Source organism: Grus americana, chromosome 12 (assembly GCF_028858705.1).
Source record: "Grus americana isolate bGruAme1 chromosome 12, bGruAme1.mat, whole genome shotgun sequence".
Classification (NCBI taxonomy): Eukaryota; Metazoa; Chordata; class Aves; order Gruiformes; family Gruidae; genus Grus; species Grus americana.
The window spans coordinates 8690648-8712527 of NC_072863.1; the positions used below are offsets into that span (position 1 = coordinate 8690648).

At 39.4% G+C, this 21880-nt stretch overlaps 1 protein-coding gene across 5 annotated transcripts; it reads right to left on the minus strand.

Annotated features, from left to right (window-relative positions):
* Positions 1-1199: 1199 nt before the first annotated feature.
* On the minus strand, positions 1200-21876 carry LOC129211672 (P2R1A-PPP2R2A-interacting phosphatase regulator 1-like). 5 transcript variants are annotated; one of them, XR_008578913.1, is made up of 11 exons: positions 21298-21548; positions 17764-17842; positions 12986-13042; positions 10932-10975; positions 10798-10852; positions 10256-10348; positions 9603-9691; positions 8856-8920; positions 7734-7830; positions 6762-6914; positions 6469-6602 (listed from the first exon to the last, which is right to left on the minus strand). XR_008578913.1 is itself a non-coding variant. In XM_054839121.1 (10 exons), exons 1-10 carry the CDS (start codon positions 21411-21413, stop codon positions 6446-6448), a joined length of 852 nt encoding a protein of 283 aa, XP_054695096.1. In that variant the 5' UTR covers positions 21414-21876; the 3' UTR covers positions 1200-6445. The 5 variants fall into 5 exon arrangements, 3 of the variants coding, with proteins under 3 accessions (XP_054695096.1, XP_054695095.1, XP_054695098.1); XR_008578912.1 differs by having other exon boundaries at positions 6762-6966; XM_054839121.1 differs by lacking the exon at positions 6762-6914 and having other exon boundaries at positions 1200-6602; positions 21298-21876.
* Positions 21877-21880: the final 4 nt, after the last annotated feature.

The following is a 21880-nucleotide window of genomic DNA, read 5'->3' on the forward strand; positions in this document are numbered from 1 at the left end:
AAACCACATCCACCAATGCTTTGTTTACAGGAAAGAAAATTCTCAGGTGCTGGAGTGATCTGTTTCATAGGGCCTGTGGGGATCCAGGGCAACCTGAAAAATTCAGGGACCAAGCAGTATAGGAGCTCTTAAATAACCCCAAAACCTTAAATTGCCCTCACTGCCAGGAGGAAGGGCGAGTTCTCAGGTCAGAGCAGGGCAGGTACTTTGTCCTCCGATGTTATACGAGACCCTCCTGGCTGAAAAAAAGAGGTAGTATGGGAACAGACTGCAATACAAAGCATGCCGGGCTGAGTAATCCTGTCTAGCTGCCTGCAGAGATAGGGGCTGAGCGGCCATAGAAAAACAGGTTCTCTCCTACGTCCCTGTGAAACAGGGCACTCGCCTCCTCACAGCAGTGCTAGAGGAGGCGTCATCTCTCACTAGAGCTGGGGCAGAAACATCCCAAGCTGATGGTGTTGGTGATGGGAGTCCATCTCCCTTGCACGCATAGCTTGCTGCCTGAGAAAATTAAACTAAGACTGAAACCGCTGAAGGAGGGTGAGGTATGCTGCTGCTGGCAGCACATCACTTGCTCACTACTGCTCTGCACAAGCTAGTGAGGATTGGGAAACCATTGCTGCAGTCTAGCAAGAGCCATTTAAAGATAATGAATGTATAAATGAAAGGAATCTAGAGAACCTGTGTATCCCAAAAAATAAGTACTGGAGGTATGAACGCAGACACATGACACTCAAGTGTAACAACTAAAGCCAAGTAAGGGGATGGACTCACTTTTTGGTCTATTTTTGTCTTCTATAGAAGCTCTCTGCTGTACGCCAACTAGCTGTTTACTTTGGAAAATGAACTGTAGCTAACGCATACCAGCTCTTGAAAATTTGCAAAGCTCTATAACCATGCTGACAATATAATGTGGAATTACTTGCAGGCACAGTAACACACGCTGGTCTGAAACAGCAGAGACTCTGCAAAGGAATAATTTAAGCAAGAGCACAGCCATGATTACAACAGCACAATCAAAGCAATGGGTGATCTCCTCACTGTGAGGAAAAAGGTACCCGAGTAACAGGCTCCCTGTAGTACCTGTTGTGGAGTATCAACTCAGACACACGCAGCTGCACTCATCCTGATCCTAGCAGAACAAGAGATACTATGAAGGATCAAAGATGACTGATAAAATGCAGATCAGAGACATGGAATAAAAGAACCAAGGGTTTGTAATGGAACTCAAATCCATGTTTATAGTTTAAAAAAAGAGGAATTAATAATACAATTTACAATAACAAAATACAGTTTACAATAACAAGAGCATTCTTCTCTAGGAAACTGCAGGTACTCTAGGTGGCTTGAGGTACAAACATCAAGGCATTAGATGAGTATATGCTTTGACAAACAAGAAGCCACCATCAAGAGACAGACACAACTCTGCAGCCAGGCTCTGGAATCCTGTGTTCCATCAGCATCGCCAAATCCATCAGCGCCTTTCCCTCAGGAATCTGCCAGGAATCTCCAAAATCGAGACCAACTGCTAAAGTAAACACACTTAAAATGGAAGGGTCTTGATTTATTTTTAGCAGGGAGTTTCTTGCAGCGATTTCAGCGCCACACAGCCTGACTGGAGCTGGCTTGAAAGACACCACAGTACACCATTCCTGTGCCACAAAAACCAAGGCATGATATGCACATCATGCTTTTGATTTGTCTCCACACAAGGGGAAAAGGTAATTGTGAGAACCGCATTTCCAAAGATTAGTACCTGCAGGGAAAACTGCTCCCACTTGAGCAGCTCTTCCTACTTAAGCTGACATCCAGCAAAATTCTAAACATTTACATGCCATTATTAATCATGGCAGGAAGTCTTAAATAACAACCATTTTCCAAGGCTCTTACGAAGCAAGCAAAAGAAAAACCTAAGCTATCAGAAGAATTTTAAATTTGATAAATGCCAGATTTGTCTGAGGAATCTTCATGGGATTGGGGAAGTCCCACCAGTTCCTTGAGAGACAGAGGGGAACCAGCATGAAGGCACAACAAAACCGTCTTTGTTTTTTGTTTAAATGCACTTGACTCCTCCCCCTCTGAAATTTCTGTTCCCAAGCCAGCTACTGAAAGTCCAACAAGGTTAAGGTTATTTTCCTTCAGTTTTTTATTTTTTTCCCCTGCCTCTCTCTTGCTTCTACCATAAAACCCCAGCAGGGTAGTGCAGCTGTCTGCGTGGGGTCCACTGTGACAGGGGAAAGGCATCTCCTGAGCAAGACCTAGGCTGGCTCTCAGCTGGGCTCAAGTTCATTGTGTGGATACAGAGATCAAACAAGGATGCTCTGTTTCAAAACCCCCACATATTTGGTAATACAGAGAAACTCTGCTGTTACAGGTAAAACAAAGTCAGCCTGGACATATCCTTGGGAAACAGAGACCAAATCAAAATGTGAGCTGACAATTTTTGCATCCAGTTATTAAAAAGGACTTTTGCAAGCCAAGTGCTCCTCTTTGGATTTTAATTGCTGTACTGTAGCTGTAAACATTCAATTACGTTTACAAATATTTTAATTCGGTACTTCCAGGAGAAGAGGGATCAACTTAAACTCCATCTGCCAGTTGGTGATGAGAAAGGTTGCTTAAAACAGGATATGAAGAGCTCACACATTTTAATTACGACTCCTGAAGCTCTCTATTTTAAGTAAATGAGTTACGACTCCAACATATGCAAGAACACAACAGCATAAAGTGAACATTTCTGAAATACTACTGCTGAGAAACGCACAAGCTGTTCTCCAGCTGGAAACTAGCTGATGGAGCTCCAGAGGTCACTGCCTTTAGTCACTTCACTAGCAAATCTTCTCACAATAGCAGGGCCGGACTCACAAATACAGCCCTAGTCTTAGAACCATGATACACATTTATAAATCAAAATATCTCAGTCTCACCAATACAAGATTTTGGAGATCTGTTTTGTTTGTACAGGTTGGTGACCATTTACACTCAAGTTCTCTGAAGAAAGGTGAAAAGAACGAAGTTAGGATTAAGTTCTCGTACTAATCTCAGGAGGACCGTGGGCAGCTGTTCAGTTGAGTATTCAGATCAACTGGCTTGCTGACAACATGAAGGAGACCCCAGCAAGTTAATCGCGCTGATGCACAGGCTCATTTTTCCTGGCATTTGTACCTCTCCTAGTGTGAAGTATCTATTCCTCTGCTAAATGCAGTAACCACTGAAGTGCTCACTCCAAAAATAAAGTCCCCCTGAGCACTGGCACAGTTATCAATGTTCCCTCAGCAACTATGTCATTCTGGAGAAGGTGGAAGGAAGAAAAACATCCATCAGTTGTCAAGGAAGACACACTGGCCCAAGACCCGATTTCACTGCCAACAAATCCTACAGGATACTTTTCAACCAGACCAAGTGCTGATCAGAAGCATGACTTTGGCACAGAGTGGTAGAACCCCGGAGAGAAACAAACAGCTGTATGCCCCAAAAGAGCTGCAGAGTAAAAAAAAGTTTACATATAATAATGTAGACTTCTGTATTAGGCTTTTAAATATATATATATGATCATAATACTTCCAATATGGCTTGAGACAAGAAAGCTGCCCATTTCTTCTCGGAGGAAGACAAAGGCATAGACACTTGGAACAAACTCAGACCAGTGAAGGAATGCCATACCTAATAGTCCTGTAACCACGACATTTAATCAAGCAAAGCTTCAATATTCATTATTCATGAGTAAATGGGGAATTAGTAAAATAGAGGTAATACCAACAGCCTGAGTTACTACTATGTGCATACAGGGCTGAAATTATGTGAATTTTATAACACCCTAATTCCCTGAATCCAGATACATATTTTGCAGGATAATTTGATTCCAAAATTTCATCTTTCATTTTGGTGGGAAAAAGAAACTATCCATGCCTCCTGACCCCAGGGCACAAAACTGCATCTTCTTGATGACAGGGATGGACAAAAAAATTGAGACGCCTTCTTCCACAAGTTCAAAGTAATTTCTCTTTTGCAAAATCAGGGAAAGGAACGACTGCAGATAAATAACTATTTCTCTCTCCTCCAACACCATCAATTGCCCTATTAAGGCAAACCACAAAGAATCCACACTTCTTCCCAAGAGGTAAGAGCCTCAGTACTGTCCACCAGCCAGCTGTAACATCTATCTTCCAAACTATTTCACCACGACTTCCTCTAAGTATAAACTAGGGACACATTTAGCTATTAACATCTTTTGAAAATGTTTCATTTTATTCTTTGGTTTTCCTAGAGCTGTCACAGAACATTAGGATAGCATTGCACTAGGAAAGCAGAAAAGGGTGCTGCAGATTTTAGGGCCAACTTAAATGTAAACTAGACTGGGTAGAAGTGGGTCACAAGAGATATTCTGATTTAAAAAGAAAAACATTCAGTCACAGATTAAAACAAGAATATGGTTATGGTTACCTCTCTAACAAAGTGCAGAAACAGCAAAACACATTTACTTTTCCATTTATTGGCACTTATTTGAAAAATAGCATAAATATTAAACAGAAAAGAGACAAGTTGACCCACACGCAACTATTAAACCCTTCTACTTTAAAAAAGACCGGAAGAGATTCTTATTCTTAAGAAATAACCAAGATTTAAAAAAAAAAAAAACAAACCAGAAACACCACAAACAAAACCCCCAAAAGTCTTGCCCTCACCACAAAAGAGTGAACGCACAGCAACTCTTTGGCGCATACTTGAAATTGCAAAACGAAACCATGCCTATTAGAGCAAACAGACATTAAACACAAGCTTGTCCATCTGCCACAGGGATGAAGGGCAGTCTGAATTAAAAAAAAAGAAAAAAAGGAACCACAAGTTGATTATTACAATAATTTAAGAGGAATGAAGTCCCAAGTAAACCATGTCATATCTTACTTGAACCGAGTAAAACTATTAAATAGATTCTATTTTCTTTCTACAATAAGGATTACAGAAACTGGTCGTTGGTCCGCAGGTCACCAGCTCTTCGCACTTCAAGTCGTCCATTTCTACTTTTGATGGCTGCTGTCAGTCATAGTTTCATCCACATGAATTTTTCACAGCAGAGTCCAGAGTGGGCTTTTCTCCTGCATGAGGAAGTTTCCATACTTCGTTCACTTTATTACATGTTACAAAGACTTAGTGTTTAAAAATAAAACATTTTGCTTCGTCATTAACCTCTCTGGAGAGGGGGCTTGAAACCCCACAGTACAGACACGTGCACATGTGCCAACAGGGACCCAGCTGGGGAAGTCCAATTGCATAACAGGAGCCAACAACCAACATGAGGTTGCCCCTGGAAAATCTGAAACTGCTGTCAATGGTGGGGTTTGCATATCTTCCCTCCTGTCTGGGGAATCTCAGAGTTGAGATCAGGATGCCTCAACTCACTGACTTTTCAAATATAGTACAAGAATCCTGAAACAGCTCAGAGGACCAAATTCTAGGCTTCCAATCAGCATGTGAAGTTTTCAACAGCAGAAATAACTCGATGCCATTATTTGAGGAAATGACATCAGGAGATTAAACACAGATTAAACATGTTTGATTGCCTCACCCTGTAGAAAGCATTCAAGATTCCTCACTGTATTTGTCCAACAAATACTGTCTGTTAAAATAATGCACTTAAGTACTAAATACTAAAACCTCAGGATTTAATGTTTTGTTCCAAACATTATTACTATTTTTCACTATTAAAAGACCTTTAACAGAGCATCTACCACTCTAATACATGATCTAAATGGGGAAGAAAAAAAAAATACAAAACCCCAGAAGAATGTTCCACGCCTAATTTGGATTTAGTCACAACAGCAGTCATGATCATGACTAAAATCCAACATATAAGTTTAAGTTGACAATTCACCAACTTCTTCTTTTGATGTCTATTAGAACACAGAATTGATTAACAGCCAATCATAACAGAACACAAGAACTGATCCCCCCCTAATATTCCCTCTTCTAGATGAAGAACAAAAAATATAAATATCTAATACTCAGAGAATAAAAACAAATTGGTAAGCTGCTTCATTGGTTTCAGACTGAGGACAAATGTGAAAGTTATCTGTTACTACATAAGCACCAATTTATGTTAGTGAGGACACTGCCCGCTGGCTGGTGGAAAGCCAAGTCTTCCACAAGCAGAACACACATGCGGTATTTGTAACTTAGGCCAACAAGATGATACCCGTTGGAAATCAACAGCTTGCTTACTGATGTTAGCATCAAATATGTTTGCAATTCAAATGCTTACTGTATTTTAGTAAATGTCATACAAATCACTAGAAACACAAATTCCTCCTCAAGGAACTATTCTGGAAGTTTTCTAGAAATAACGACATTTCTGGAAGTTCCTATGAGGAACAGAATCAGTTACACACAACAAAGTCGTCTTGATATCCAGCCTGTTTCTTGGTGTCCACTAGCAGAATTCTCCTTCTCAATCAATAGGTAACTTAGCTGTAAGATCTACTGGTAAAAAAGGAGATCTGGAGTCAGAAAGCGAGACCGGAGAGCCTGTGTTGGTGCCAACTTCAGCTGGTGAGTCACAGGAAGAGCCTGCACTGCTTCTGTTGTCATCAAGAGCATGTGACAGACTGAAAACAAAGTAACATCAAGATATGAGTAATGAGGTACTCTTTCTGCTAAGTTTCAAATACTAGCTGCCATTCATTATAAAGCCATTTTAAAAACAAACGTACATCTCTGAAGGAACAGTAAGCCCTATGATTTGAAATAGATCTGCAGCTACACACCTCACAGCCACTTCCAGACAGACAGGTGACATTGTGCCAGTCCCCCTTCAGCTCGCCCAGAAATGGCGCGCAGAGGCATCGGGCTGAAGCAGTTCATTGCAAGCTTTACCTCATCTCCCACGAGGTCATGGCCAAGCATATATCCAGAGGCTTCTATCATCAGGAGAGCCGATGATAAATGTATGTACTTCAGTTGTACCATCCACTATGTGTTTCACAGGACACAAAATTGTAACGATAGCAGATCTATCATCAGTGATAGTATCAGTGTGTTTTTAAAAATTATCTCCTACATCAAGATGCAGCAACTGAACCTCCACTGCCATGCCTACTATTAATAGGGTGCGCAAAAAGGTGTTTTTAAAGTCCCTTTAAAACATCTATTTTATTATTGCCACTGCAATGGGCTGAAAGCTTGTGCACAGCCACATACATTGGCAAAAAGGACAAATGTACTGTGAACAACCCTGTCTTGATAGTTGTGTGGGCACACCCTGTGTATTACCAACCTCTTGACTAAAATACTATATACAAATCCCTTGCTATTTCAAGTCGTTACGATTTTTTACATAGTACTTTTTATCTCCTCCCAGCAGGAAAGGTCAGACAGACTAACTTTCCTATGTGATGAAGAGCAAGGTAAAAAAAGAAGAAAACAAACCCCAATGTGTCCACAAGCATTAGCATTCATATTTGATTGCAACTTGAAACTAGACTCCAAAAATTATCAGCCACAAGGCGTCTCTTCCTGAACATGCTCAACTCCCATATACGTGAAGCGTATAGAAACTGTAAGATTGTAGTGAATATTACTGCCTATTTACTGCGATAATTTCAGTGCTTCAAAGTTACGGGATATCTGTATTAATAATAATCATTAAAAAAAAACCCTTCAAGCATGATCATTGCTAGATGAAAGACGACTTGTAGTGCTTGTGAAGAAATCGACACAATAAATAGCACAGCATTTACCATCCCCCAAGGTCTGCCTGATGTGAGACTTCAGGGGTGAGCATGTTGGTGGATCCTTGGAATAATCTTTTTGGATGATCTTCTATCTCCGTCACACCTTTGGTAAGAGATAAGGAGTGATAAAAAAAATTACTACTCATTTAAACTAAAATCTACTTTCAATGTACTTCTACAGAGCAAACAGAATAGAGGTTCAAACTTATTACAATCTATTGTTATTTTGTGTGTAAATCATAGAAGTTCAATGCTGAAGTTTTAAAGACTATTTCTTGGAAATATTCTAGTCCAAGCTTCAGGGAAATTTAGTGAGTTATGAACTGAGGTTTAGGTATCAGATATTTATTCTTCAGTAGTGGAGAATAATTTGTTTGTTCCAGTTTATTCAGCTCTCAGTTCACTAACTAGATCTGTCAAAGTAGAGAAGCTGAGAATAAGGAAAGCTTCTTTTCTTCTTGCAAGCAATATAAACAAGGTCCAGGATTGTCACTAAATGTATATATTGACTTTGATTTCCAAATACATTAGAAGAAGGGAGGATAGATATATGCTTAAATAGGCTACAACAGAACTCAGATAAAAGTATTTTAAAAGCTGTCTGAGAGCCAGAAGTGTTCTGTTACAAAGGTGAAGCACAACGATATACTTAAAAACAGATGCAATAAAATAACCAGAAATTAAACTTGAAGAAAAATGTAGGAAGACAGAGAAACATTTCCCAATAAACCAGTAAGGTGTTTACCAGCTCTCTGGATCAGTTTTTGGTTTTTACTGGCATATTACCTGTGCGCTTCAGTTCGCCAGGACTTTCGAAATTTTCTATTTGTGAAGTTAAATATACCAATAGTTGTAGTTCTTGTTTTGTTAAACAGGTTACATTAGTTTATCAGATATATATGACTACAGCAATGGAAAGGCATTAGAACAACTATTAGTTTTACAGAATAGTAAAAACTGATTTGTCTGTTTTATCCCTACAAATCATACCATTTATTTGATCATCTGTAACATTTCTTATTTCTAGTCCCTCTTTGAAATATCAGCCAATTGAACAGAGTTATGAAGAAAGCTGTATGGATTATTATAAAATTAATAAGTTGTATTAGCCAAAACCAAATACCGTACCTTTCCTTTTCATTGACCCAAGAACACTTGGTCGAATGCAGTTAATGGGACTCTGGCTTCTCCTGCTAAAAGAAGGCATATGCTATACTGACCTCACCACTAACAAAGGAAGCTTGAAAACATGTAAAGAATCAAAAGATATTCAGATAACAAACTATTAAGCGGAAAACAGTAAGAAAATAGGCATTAAAACAGCTTATACAAAATATGTTTGGGTTTGTGGTTTTTCCCCTGAAGAAAGACCAGGAAGCATAGACCTTAACAGGAAAAGTTTAATCACATTATTTCACAGCTGGGGCAGTCTAAAAGCTCACATCTAGGCACTGACTAGATCTCAGATGACAGGCTGTACTTTGCTAAACTGTTAGGCCTAATAAAATCTAATTGTATGCCCACATCACTCAAAGCAACATCCAATACAACTAAAACCAGAAGCAGTAACAAACTCAATCTGTTTGGGTTTTTTTTTTTCCCCCTTAGAATTCAATTACTTAAGATCTGATTAAGAGCAACACAGAGACTACACTAAGACGACAGATGCCAAAATGCAGTCCAGTTTCCTGATGTTATGACATGAGGATCTTAACAAATATTTTAGAGCATTGTAAAACCCAAAGTTTACATGAATATATAAAATTGTATTTGTGGTCAGAGATCAATTATGTATATAACAAATTCTGGTATTTCAAAAGCTTACTGTTAACAAGCTATGCCAATTTTCTATTATTGCTATGATCTGGTACTTACCTTGAAAATCGCCGTGTTGGGCTTGGGCTAGGACTTGGAGGTAATCCACTGCTACTCACCAAACTTTGCAAAGATGGCGAGAAACATTGCTGAGAGTAAAACAGTTTGTGTTAATTATGTATAAAGACTGTGTCATGCTCATATGGTAACAACCGATCCTTATTGCAGGTCAATAAGCAACCCACTATCAATTTAAGCAAGCAGTCAATATAGCTGTGGATACTGAGATACTACTTTTTGTTACTGAGAAGAAAAAAAATTAAGAAAAAGTTGGATAGATTGCATTTTCCTGCAGAATACACACAAGTTGACAGGGATTTATTTCACCACAGTCTGGTTAAATAGACTGTGGTTCATAAAATAAGAATGTATGCCCCTTCCTTTTATTCAAAGAGGAAAGCAGATAAAGAATAAGGTTTATTAACCACAGATTAACAGTTGAACACTCCACAGAAATTCACATCCACAAGATGTGCAACTGCTAGCTGGTATTTTCTGGTTTGAGGTTTTAGGGGTTTTTTTTGTTTACTATTTAGTTTCTTGTTTGCAGCTGAGGTAGAAAGAAGCAGGTGGTTTAATCTTTTGCTGCTAATTTGGTTGAATTTATTTAGCACTACTCAAGATAAAAATCATTGTCACCACATTTTGCTCACCTTCCCTATTCCTCTGGTAGGTGAAGGAGCTGGAGAAACTGGGACAAAGTCTACTTGCTTTGGTGAGGATGATTTTTCAAAATCATTGTCGCTCTGTAAATAGTACATATAATTAACCTTATGAGCTAGTACCTTAACATGAAAAGGACTGACTGGTATGGAATTGAGTAAGATTCCAAAGTTAACCTCCATCATATTCATAATTTTTAGGTTGCCATTTATGAGCTAAGCCTAACAAAAAAAAAAAATCACAACAAACAAACCAAACCAAAAAAAGCCTTAAATATTATGTGGTGAGTATCAGAACATGGAAGAAAATTTGAACAGGCAGACATCCATGCAATTTTCTTTTGACATACCAGCCCAAGGAACCCACATGTATCCTCGAACAATTCAATGCCTTGTTGGTGTGAAAAATTGCTGATCAAAAGCAGTGATATACTAACACCTTAATTGTAGGTCAAACTATAGAAGAAAATGTTGACATGACAGAGTCTCTAGTGTCCTGATACTGATAATAGAAACACAAATTAATGCATTACCAGGCTCAAGCTCTCCTCCCAAGAGTGGCTCATCTGCATTGCTACTTGCACTTCTCTATAAAGAAGAAAAGAAATGTATTGTCCCAGGCCCATAGAAGACTGCATTAAGTATTCTAGTTTGCCTTAATGCTTACCTTTCATGTACTGTTTCCCTGTTCATCAAATTCATTCCTTCTTCCTAAAATATTAGCAGATGAAAAATTAAAGAAAAAAAAAAGCTTTGCTACAGCAAATCAGAAAACCTCATTTCATTTTGAATATGTAAAGTTTGGTATGTGGAAAATTTAATTCAACTCGGTTAAGCAGCAATAACCTTAAGCTCTCGCTACGTGAAAAGGAGTGAGGGGGAGAGGATGGGAAAGAGATGTAGCAAGAGACACCATCACACAAGAAGCGCTTATGGGAGTTGCGTGTTTCTCAAGCAGCTTTTTTATTTTCATTACTATCCAAGAGATCGTTACAGAACTGAACAATGATCATACGAACCAAACATTTTGCACAGGCTAGACTATCTTTATGCAGTCTAGGACACATAGTAGAAAATACAGATACTGGAAACTAGTTCAGATAATCCTTACCTTATTCTATGTATTAGTAACTAACTAGACTCTGTCAGCATCTCATTTGCAATGCAGTCTTTTTTTTCTAAAACATCCATAAAAATATTATTAAAATGGATCAAAGACAAAGTTAAACTAAACGTTAACACCAAGTTAAAGTACAAACTTGACTCAATCCTCTCTTAGATATGCACCTTTCCTTCAAACTAACTGAATACTGTCCAGTCCTGTTGAGTGAATTAGTAGATTCCCTAATTCAGACCAGTTCAAGAATAACAGTTCAACGAAATATCTTCACAATCTTCATCATATGTAGGAAGAGTTTTATTAACATAGCTCAACTTTGTGATTATTTGCTAAGCTTTGAAAGAGCTCAGAATTAAATCACACAGGTTCTCATCTGTGCCAGTAAGTATACAGGACATGGAGTTTCAATTTCGCAATTTAATGATCAAGCACAAATTAGGAAATGTCATGGCTTGCTTTAATAAATGCGTGGAACAAGTATGAATACAGAAGTATTTTCCAAAAAACCGAATTATCAAACTTTACTTCATGTAATATAGCAGAGCCACAGTAGTTCACTCCCTCGCTCTCAGCACGTATACATATTAATCCTAAGCTTTTTTATGTTGATAAAAACAGCTCTACAACTGACCTGAGGGCTTCAGAGTCTCTTTAAGCCAGTAAATTATTTACATAATGAAAGCAAGCAGTTATTTTCTTCAGGATTACTATGCCTGCACCTTAAATATCTGAGGTGGGAAGAATAAGTGCCTTCCATCACTTCAGACATCATCCCCTGAAAATGTTGCCTAAAGTATTAAATTGTTTTCTTAATTTTCACCCTGTAAAAATCAAGCCTATCCATTGAAAACCAGCAAGCTAAAAAACATTAGAAAAAAAACCCCCAAGCATCTTCAAGCCAATTTTCTAAATAGTCTACTGTCAAAAAGTCAACATATAAAATGGACGAGCACAAGAGTTTGAGCTTGTTGATTTTAAAACTTGAGTCTTTGGACTGTGGTCTGTTGTTTGGTAGCAGTGCTATTTAAGCCTACTCAGATATCTGCCACACCCCCCCCTTCCTAAGTGTTTGCTCTGCTGCCCTTCCCCCTCCGCTCATGCTGTGACAGCCCAAGTACAGTGATCTGGGTAAGAAAAATTATACAGATGAAAAATAGCACAGCCAGAAGACTCCGAACTATTTTTTAGCCAGAGTGCTTCCTTATCCAGTTCATCTTCTGGCTGCACAAAAGTCTTGTGCCAACACAAGTTAAGGAACATTTTGTTATTGTCCCTGAATATTTATGCTGGCACTACTGCCAAAAACTTGGTGAAACTTTACCCTAAGGATTTACATTAAAGATTTCCTTTCAAAAATGTCCGTTTTAAGATTTCTTTCTGCTCAAATCTTCTTCTCATTATAAGATGCACTCTACTTTATGAAATTTGGAACTCTGCAGACAAGATACAGCTTTTACTTTTGAAAACATCCTGCTGCAGACTCTGTACTACACTTTCAAAGTAAAAATCAATAGGCATTTGAAGGGTATTACACATAAAACGAAAAAACCAACCACCTATAAAAAAATTAAAATTTTTAAAAAATTAGAATCTGTGCTTACCTGTTTGATTTGATGAAGGCGGCTGCTAGGAATACGGATAGGAGATGATGGCACAAACTGCAAAACAAAGCCACATACAACTGAAACACACTTAGAAACTACAGGAGAGGGGAGAGAAAGGTGCAGGAATGTTAGAAACCACTCTACAGTGGTATCCCCAACTAAAAAAATGTATGTAATTTTTTGTTTGCTTGGTTTTTTTAATTAAAAACCCCCATTCGTAACAATCTCAGTATACACAAGCTACATTAATTACTTGCAAGAACATGATAATATGTATTTCCATATTACACTGCTTTGTATGCTCACAGATGCTAATTGGTATCAGCCTGGCTTTCACTTCATTTCCAGACAACTCAACTCACAGCCTTCTCTACAGAATGAAGCTGCTTTTAACTAGCACACTGCCACCCTTAATATATATGGTTGCATAAATATTTTCATTTAAGTGATCCAGAAGGCTCCCCAGTAGATTCTTTAAAAATACAAAGCCAAAACAATACATTGTGCAAAAAGGCTTCTGGATTGTTGTCTGCCTATAAATGAGTACTTTGACAGGTGGAAAGACCCCTCAGCTATTAGAGGGCTAACAAAGAGTTAAATACCGTCCTTATGGTTTCTCAAGAGCTTCACCAATTGGGGTGAAATTGGAGATGATGTCACTAAAAATGGTCTTCTGTTAATTTTGTCAGTTTTGTATCAAGATCTCACTGGAATACTATGATCTAAAACTGCATACTCAAACTCAAGTAATTAAAAGCAGTTATTTTCTCAAAAATATAGTTTCCTTTCATATATTTGCCTCCAATGTTTGGCCCTCAGTTGACTTTTGTCATAACCCATTCAGGGATCAAAAATTCAAACTTAAAGCTTTGAACAGAGGTTTAACTTCTTCTCTGTAAGCTGACAACCCGTCCAAAAAAAACAAGGTATCTTTTTAAAATGGATGTGTTTTCAGCAAGTAAGGTTTGTATTATTACTAAGTGTTTATACAGTTTATGCAGTATGAGGCTTCATCCACTTCACAAAACATTACTAGAGCTCTTCATTATGCTAACGCTGGAGAACTAACAAACATTCAGTTAACCATTTACTGCACCATCTTCTAATCAGTGCGCCGGGGAATACAAAGATTTTGCTGTCTTACATAAAAGGTTATGGTAAGTTATCACAGACTATTAATGCTTCATATTTCCAGAATTCTCCCTCTTAAAAAAAAATTAAAAAAATCAAGACATCATGTCCTTCTTCTCACAAAAGATATTAGCCTATCAGACTCACACAGACGATGTCTAACGTTTGTGCCAGAATTTAGTCATCATAATATATACTACTAAAGTCTAAGAGCTATAATGTTTGGATTTGCTATTATACCAGGCTCCCAAAAATCCTATGCACCTAATAAAAATTCCTCCAAGCTGTACTAGCCAACATGGACCTTGAGGTGACCTTCATTCTCATGCAGAGAAAAGGATCTGGACAGTAGTACATTCCTGACTACTCAGTCACTACACAGTAGAAATACATTTGTTCCACTCATTATATTCTAATTTTATGACTGTGATCCACGTACTTTAAGTTTGACGTTAATAGAATATATACAAAATCAGTGGCTCGCAGTGTAAAATAAAAACTATAAAAAGACAGTCAAGCGTTCCTCTGCAAGATCTAATGCACTAACTAAATGCATTAACTCTGAGGATCCTACATCCCAACTCCAACAAGTCATGACCCTTGCTTTGTCAATGCTTAAAATTCATTTTTTCCCTGTTTGTAGTCCTTTGATTTAATTCTTGTGAAAAGAAACTATCAGAAACCTCAGTTACTTTTAAAGGATACTTGCTAAAGTAGTATGAATACATTTGTTAAAATTACGCTACTCAAATCCCCAATGTTTTAAGAAAGTACAAAGCTTAGTAAAAAACATTACAAACTATTACACTATCACATGGAGGAGAAACACCTTCCCCTTCCTCCCTTCTCCAGTATGTTAGATAACGTTGTTCACTGAAGGTAAGGTTTCAGAAGAGCCAGTTTGGCAGGCAGCAAAGCCAAAGCACGCAGTTACCTGCCCTGCCCTTCCATTGCCATCCCTGCAGTGCCCCCTGCCTTCTGCCAACACCAGCATTTGTGGGGCCACACAGTGAACCCTAACAGGGAACTTACCTAGCTTTAAAAAATAAATTGAAAAAAATCAACTTTTGTTGAAATAGTACCTGAACATCTAACCACAGACTAAAATGCTGTGCTTAAACAGCAAAACGAAAACCCCAACCACACAAACAAAACAAAACCCACCAAAACATTTTACTCACTAGATGCCACTGATGTCTTCTGGAAGGAAATAAACAGCGGATACTGAGCCTAGTTGACCCTTCCCTGGCAATTACATGTAGTGTCAGAAAACTGCAGATTTAGCCCCAGCCAAAATGGCATAGCTGCCCCTGTAGTCATCATTCTAAAAGAGTTGGAGTCTGATACTTGGAGAAGCTACTCAAAAAAGAAAAGATTTTAGAATTCAGATAAGCATCTGGGACAACCACAACAGCCCTGAAAGATGGAGCTATCAGTTATCAGAGCATTTTAGCAACTCCCATTGTTCCCATGACAGTGAACATAACACAGATTAATATTTGTCTAATCATTTTTTTTCCACAAAGTTTAACAAAACATAGAATTTTAGCTGTACTTATAATACTAAATTAACAAAGTTTCAGTCAGTTACTGAATCTTTTCACCGTCTTTATGAGAGCTTACACTGCAATAAAACTTGGATTAGTTTTCCTAAATGCAAAAAAAGTGGTTTTTGAAGTACAATTTATCACCTAATTATTGTAAAATTTAATTTACCAAAGTAGATGTCAGCTAGCTCCTTGGAATATCTCTAACATCATAAAACTACACTTACTACTTCACTATAGCAAGAATACCAGGTGAGGTTGCTTAGGGTCCTTAATGCTGAAACTTTAATTATTTTCATAAAATTATTTACCTATGGACGTTCCTGGTTTAGGACCACAGAAAGATGAGATAATGTCTAAGTTCCTTTCCAATTCCATCCTCCCTGCCATGTTCAACAGAACCAAAAAACCAAACCATAATTCAAAGAAATATTTCAAAGAGGACAAGTGATCTAGCAGTCAATGGGGCACTTGATTTTTAGCATAAATTTTCAGCTGTATTTTGTCAGCACCTGGTCAGCCTGGGTGAAGAAGAAAGTTAACTTTCAGAATGATTTTTAATAACCTTCAAGTGAGGTGAAGGGTTAGGAACATCATTCCATGAAGACAGGAACACTGGTTAGGCCCGGAAGACTGCAACATCTATTAGGGGCAGCCAGAAGAGCTAGCCCATCAGTGAACTAGCTCCTGCTTCCCAGCAAGTTCTGGATAATGAGCCCTAAATTAACTTCCTTTTTGCCCAACAAGTGAGGATCTTCAAGAAGTAAACACAATAAACTGAGCTTTTGCCTTTGTTTGTTTCTCTTTTCAACTGACCACAAGCATAAACAAATTTACCCTAAGCTGCCACCCTAAAAATATATATATATGAAGGAGACTTTTGTTTAAAGAAATCTTTACGATAATATGTTCTATTGGGTTTTATATCGCAGCAGGAGAAAGGCTTTTCCACCAATCTTTCTGGACTTTTACATAAGTATCCTGGTTCTGTTACAAATGCAAACCTTTGCTGAAGTAGTTGTCTGTCCTGATTTTAAAACCAAATTTTAACTAAGGGGCATCAGTCAATAAAATAGGAGAGTAGTATTCTTCAACCATTAACATGGCTAACAAATTATTTCTAAAGCATTTTCAAAAGGTAACTAAGAAAAACAGGATAATTGCTGTTAGCATTACAGGGACTTTGTTTCCTATACTTAAAATTGATACTACTCCCCTCCCATCCCAACACAGCTTAATTTTTTCCAAAACATTAATAATCGACTGAATGCAGCTGGATGTTATCCTGTGTCTACCTGTTTCTTAAGACTTTCTTAGGGGAAAAGTTACATTTTGGTTATACATGAAAATCTGACCAAAAGTTCCTTTTGGTTAGAGCAAACAACTACTCCACGCACCCTAACCCTTTAAGGGTTAGCAAATCATGCTATGTGATCCTGTGCAGGTGTTCTAAATCAGTCAAAATCACACCCTTCTACCACAATTTGTACAATACTAAAACACAAGGTACGCAATATTTTCTCTGGGTTTAGAGTAATATTTTTAAAACTCAGATTTGGGGAGTTGCAATAACAGAAGTCTGACAAAAGTCGAAATCACAAATGAACATCTCTAAGAGCTACAGAATCATTCATGCTGGCAGTCTCAAGACTCATGTTCTATCAGCCAGTTATATCTTGTTATATCAGTTGTTGATTACAACACTCTATTCTGTCATTATTATATAAAAGAAAATTTAAGATCAGAACATCACCACACTTTAAAAAAAAAAAATCAGAAATTATTAGCACACTGGTTACTGAACAATACATCTATGTAATTAGTTTTCGCTGTGAACTACCTTTCTTACTCTTAGAACATCTGCTTGCATTTTATAAACAAAATTATGATCACAATGAAATATAAGTACTCTCCAAGGCCAAATTGTCTATAAATAACATCTCACTATAGCTACAGTGTATTAATGTCACAGTTTAGAGCCTTATTTCTGAAAACATGTGGTTTTCGCTTCACAGACTACAATCTAATTTTCTTCTTTAATCCTGTTTGCACACTTCTACTTTGGACCTGATGTGGTTGGTCTAATAGTTTTCTTACCAGACTATGACGATTCATAACTGTGGTACTGTTCCTGCGGGTTCGCAAAACGTTAGCCTGGAACACCTGTGAATTATCACTGTGAAAAGAAACACTTGTCAAATGCAAAAGCCATTTCCTTCCTATCAAAAAAGTACCTCTTAATATAAGCTCAGTTTCAAATGCTATGACAGCTGTCATTTCAAGACAAGGCACTCAAGAGACAGGTATCTAAGAACTCTTTTAGCCTGTTGGCAGAGAGCAGAAATCAAATTGCTCTTCCCCCAAGTCCCAGCTACTTCAATTAATAATTTTAATTAAGCATATTGAGTCTTCAGAGTAACTGAAAAATTGTCAAGACTGATCGTTTATGTGGGAACTTATGATGTCTGGAATGGCTGCAGGTTGCACATTGCTTCGAACGTCATTCAACAGAACAAATTTATAAATAGCATATAACCAGTAACTGAAACCAGCTTCAATGCCACAGATAAAATAGAATAAAAAATACAGTATCTTGATAAATCTTATCACTATGAACATTTAATAAGTTCTGAACTTTTTTTGCAGGAGAGGTTAAATTATACATACAGTAAAACCAGTTTTTAAAGCCCTAAGACTTTTGGCCACGGTCATGTTTCTAACCAGGAAGCAGTGCATCCATTTATATAATGCAGGGTTAGTTATTTGATACAATATGAGATCCTTTCTCAAGGCAGCTTTAGTTCTATTGATTCCTAAAGCAAGTTTCTCTGGTCATCAGTAGTATTATCAACAGCCATTGACCACTACTTAATGAATGAGACTGCAGAAATGGAGTGTGTATGGTCACTAGAATAAAAACTTTTGAGCCACAATCCTCCAATCCCCACACCTAAAAATCACCAAGGAACTGCACAGGCAAACAGATCCAAATGTGAGATTGTTATTAGATCCAAATTACAAGAAGTCACTGAGTTGTATCTTTTTGTTTCAGCTGCTAACCTGGGATGAACAAAAGCACTACACAACTAATCTGGCCAATAGTACTACCTTGTTCTAGAGGTTGATAATCATAATGCAATTTAAAGGCACATCACAAACAGAATCCTCCTGTTTAAGATGCACCAGTTAGACCCATAAGTTTTAGATAGCTTTTATATAGCTGTAAATAAAAAATAAACAAAGCTTATACTGTGAAATCAAAGCCAATAGAAATTGGCATAAGCACTGTGCTTTTCGCCAAGAAGAACGCATTGACTCTCTTTCTCTAAAACATCAAGTCCAAATGACCAGACAGCATTTACAATTTTCAAAGAAGTTTCACTCAGTTTACACCCACAAGAGATCAAACAGTTGTTATTTGATAGGCAGTGGAACAGGAGAAATTTAAGGGGTCCATGACGTGATGTTTAGAGATGAGATGTACTGGCTGAGGCCAACAGCCACAACTCCTTTTCAGTGTACTGGTTGGTATGCAAACACCACACAAACATCCTGAAATCCAGGGTTTGAATGAAGAAAACAGGTTGGAATGATTCTGTAACGCATTACCATAAGCTGAGTCCAATAACTCAGTGCTAACTAAAAAAGAGAGGGAGAGAAAAAAAACCCTACAATATCCTTAACTTTAAGCTCCTTTGCAAAAACACCAGAGCTGGTCAGATCTCAGACTTACCTTTCACAGAAAATTCTTACAGTCCCCATTAAAAATCAATCCTATTTGGCATGAAAACAAGAATCAAAAGTTCTGCGAAAGGCAACTTCTGTGATCTAAAATATTCAGCTTAAAAATGTTCTCTGGCTCTATGGTAACTCATTCTCCAAGCTCCTTACTAAATCTGTTAATGAAGAAGTCGAAACAGGAGGCAGAGTAGAAAAAGCAAGCTGTTCAAGAGCAAGAGCTTTTGTTTCAGTTTACTCAACAAAGCGATTCTGGGAAAAACTGAAGTTTCTTGCCAAGAGCTGCAATCTTGCAAAAACAGTTTTCTGCTGGAAAATTCCTAACAAACAGGCAAACCACTGCAACCACCTCAAATTAGTTCAATGGCATTTCAGTTCAATTTGCTATAAACACCTAATGTTTAGTGTATGCACAGTTTCAAGGCAAGAGCTCAGCCTTACCCTTCTACTGCCCAGGCCCCGAAATAAATAATTTGTTTACAGCATAGTTGTGAGATGCCTTTTTTTTTTTTTAAAAGAGTCAAGGGTCTCACAGTTTTTAAAAAAACAACTTCCAAAACACTGAGATTATAAAAACACTTCATCTCAGTTATATAATCAGTTTACCTGCTCAGAAATCTCCCTGAGGAATCACTGCCATTCACAACACTTCTATACTGCACGGAAATGTAAACCGATAGTTGTTTCATTGCAATTATGTAAAAGAATCACAATTATGTTTACTTAACATTACATCATGACTGAATAGGCAAGAATTAGTATTTCCTCTGAACTGTAATGTACTGTTAACCATTTTGGTACAAAAGATTTATGAGATTTGTTTGCCACTTGATACCTAGGTCCTTACAGAAGCACGAAGTTTAAGGAAAAAGAAAACCAGTAGAGTACTATCTTCTATAAAGTTTATTGTCAATATGCTCTTCCAAACTGCAGACATACTACCACTAACAGCACATGGCACCATCTAACTTCAGGGTGGTCCAGCTCCCAACTTCATGACAGCCCAGAGGAAGCAAGAAATAGCACTCTGAGTTATAAACTTACCAAAACACAAAACCATATAAGAGACCATGCATACCTGAGAGCTTTCTTCCTAGCCCTTGCCTGGGACTGCTACTGTCTCTGCCCTGTCAGCTAAAGAGAGCTAGACCTGGAACCCATGGCAAACATCCAGCCACCCTTGCAAATACCACCTGCCATAAAGCTGATGGCAACATCCATACTAACAAAATTAGTATCATCCAGCAAAACTCCTAGACAACTGATACATAAGTTTTCCTTTAGTGTAAAACAATGTATCTTTCAAGGTCCCATGAAATGATCTAATTTGCCCAATTGTTCTGAAAGCATCTACTGTTGTAATTGTACACAGTGCAGTGATATTTTGGTCAAACTTGAACGATTATAGAAATCACAGGGATCGCTACTTTATAATAACAGCCACAACCTCGATGCTGCATACTGTACATTTCTCAGCTACACAACACACAGCAGACCTGGATGAAAACAAACAAAGCATTTTAATAAAGCTACAGGCACCTAGGCTTTCTTGCACCCCTCCGCACTAAGAGGGATGTCTTGCCTAAATCACTCCCGCTTGGGACATCGGTCAGGAACCCACGTTTCCCCCTACGCCCAAGGCGCCCCAAAACATCACCATGGCTTTGCGCTGCGGGACGGGCTGTGAGGAGCAACCACCTGAGCTGCGCGGAACCAACACGCCTCCCGGGCGGGCCTGGATAAGCACGAGGCAACCCCCGCGGCTACAACCAAGGCGGCCAAACCGTCCCCCTCCATCCCCCGCCCCGGCAGCCTGACCCAGGGCGGGCCCAGCCGCTGCCGGGGCTCCGGGAGCCGCCGCTGGCACCGCGGGCCGGGCCGGGCCGCGCTCACCTGAGCCCGTGGATGAGGGGGGCGCTGTTCGATCTCCTCAGGCCGCCCCCGTCGCTCGGGGCCGCGGCGCTCCCCGGCGGCAGCTCCAGGTCCAGCTCCATTTTCTCCTGAGCCATCGCGGCAGCGGCGGCGGCGGCTCCGGCTCCTCCCGCTCCGCCGCGACGCCCATTCACTGCCGGCGGCCGCAGCGGCTCCTCATGCCGCCGCTCCCCCTGGTCAGGCGCGGCGCGGCCGCCCCTACAGGCCCCGCGGGCGGCGCCGCAAGCGGAGTCCGGGGGCGCGCCGGGCCCGGCGAGGGGGGCGGCCCCAGCAGCGCCCCATGCCGGGGGCGGCCCGTTCCCCCAGCCGCTGTCGCCGACGGACGAGCTCCCCGCGTGCGGTCCCGCTACCGGTGCTACCGCCGCCTCCGCAGAGGAGCGAGCGCCTCGGGCCGGACACCCCCCCGCGCCCGCCGCCGCACAGCGCGCATGCGCCACAGAGAGCCCCCGCACGGCGGGCCCGAGCCGGTGGGCCCCGCGGCGACGGGGCGCATGCGCAGAGCGTCCCCGTGCCCCCCGCGGCACCGGAGTCGGGGCGGCCCGGT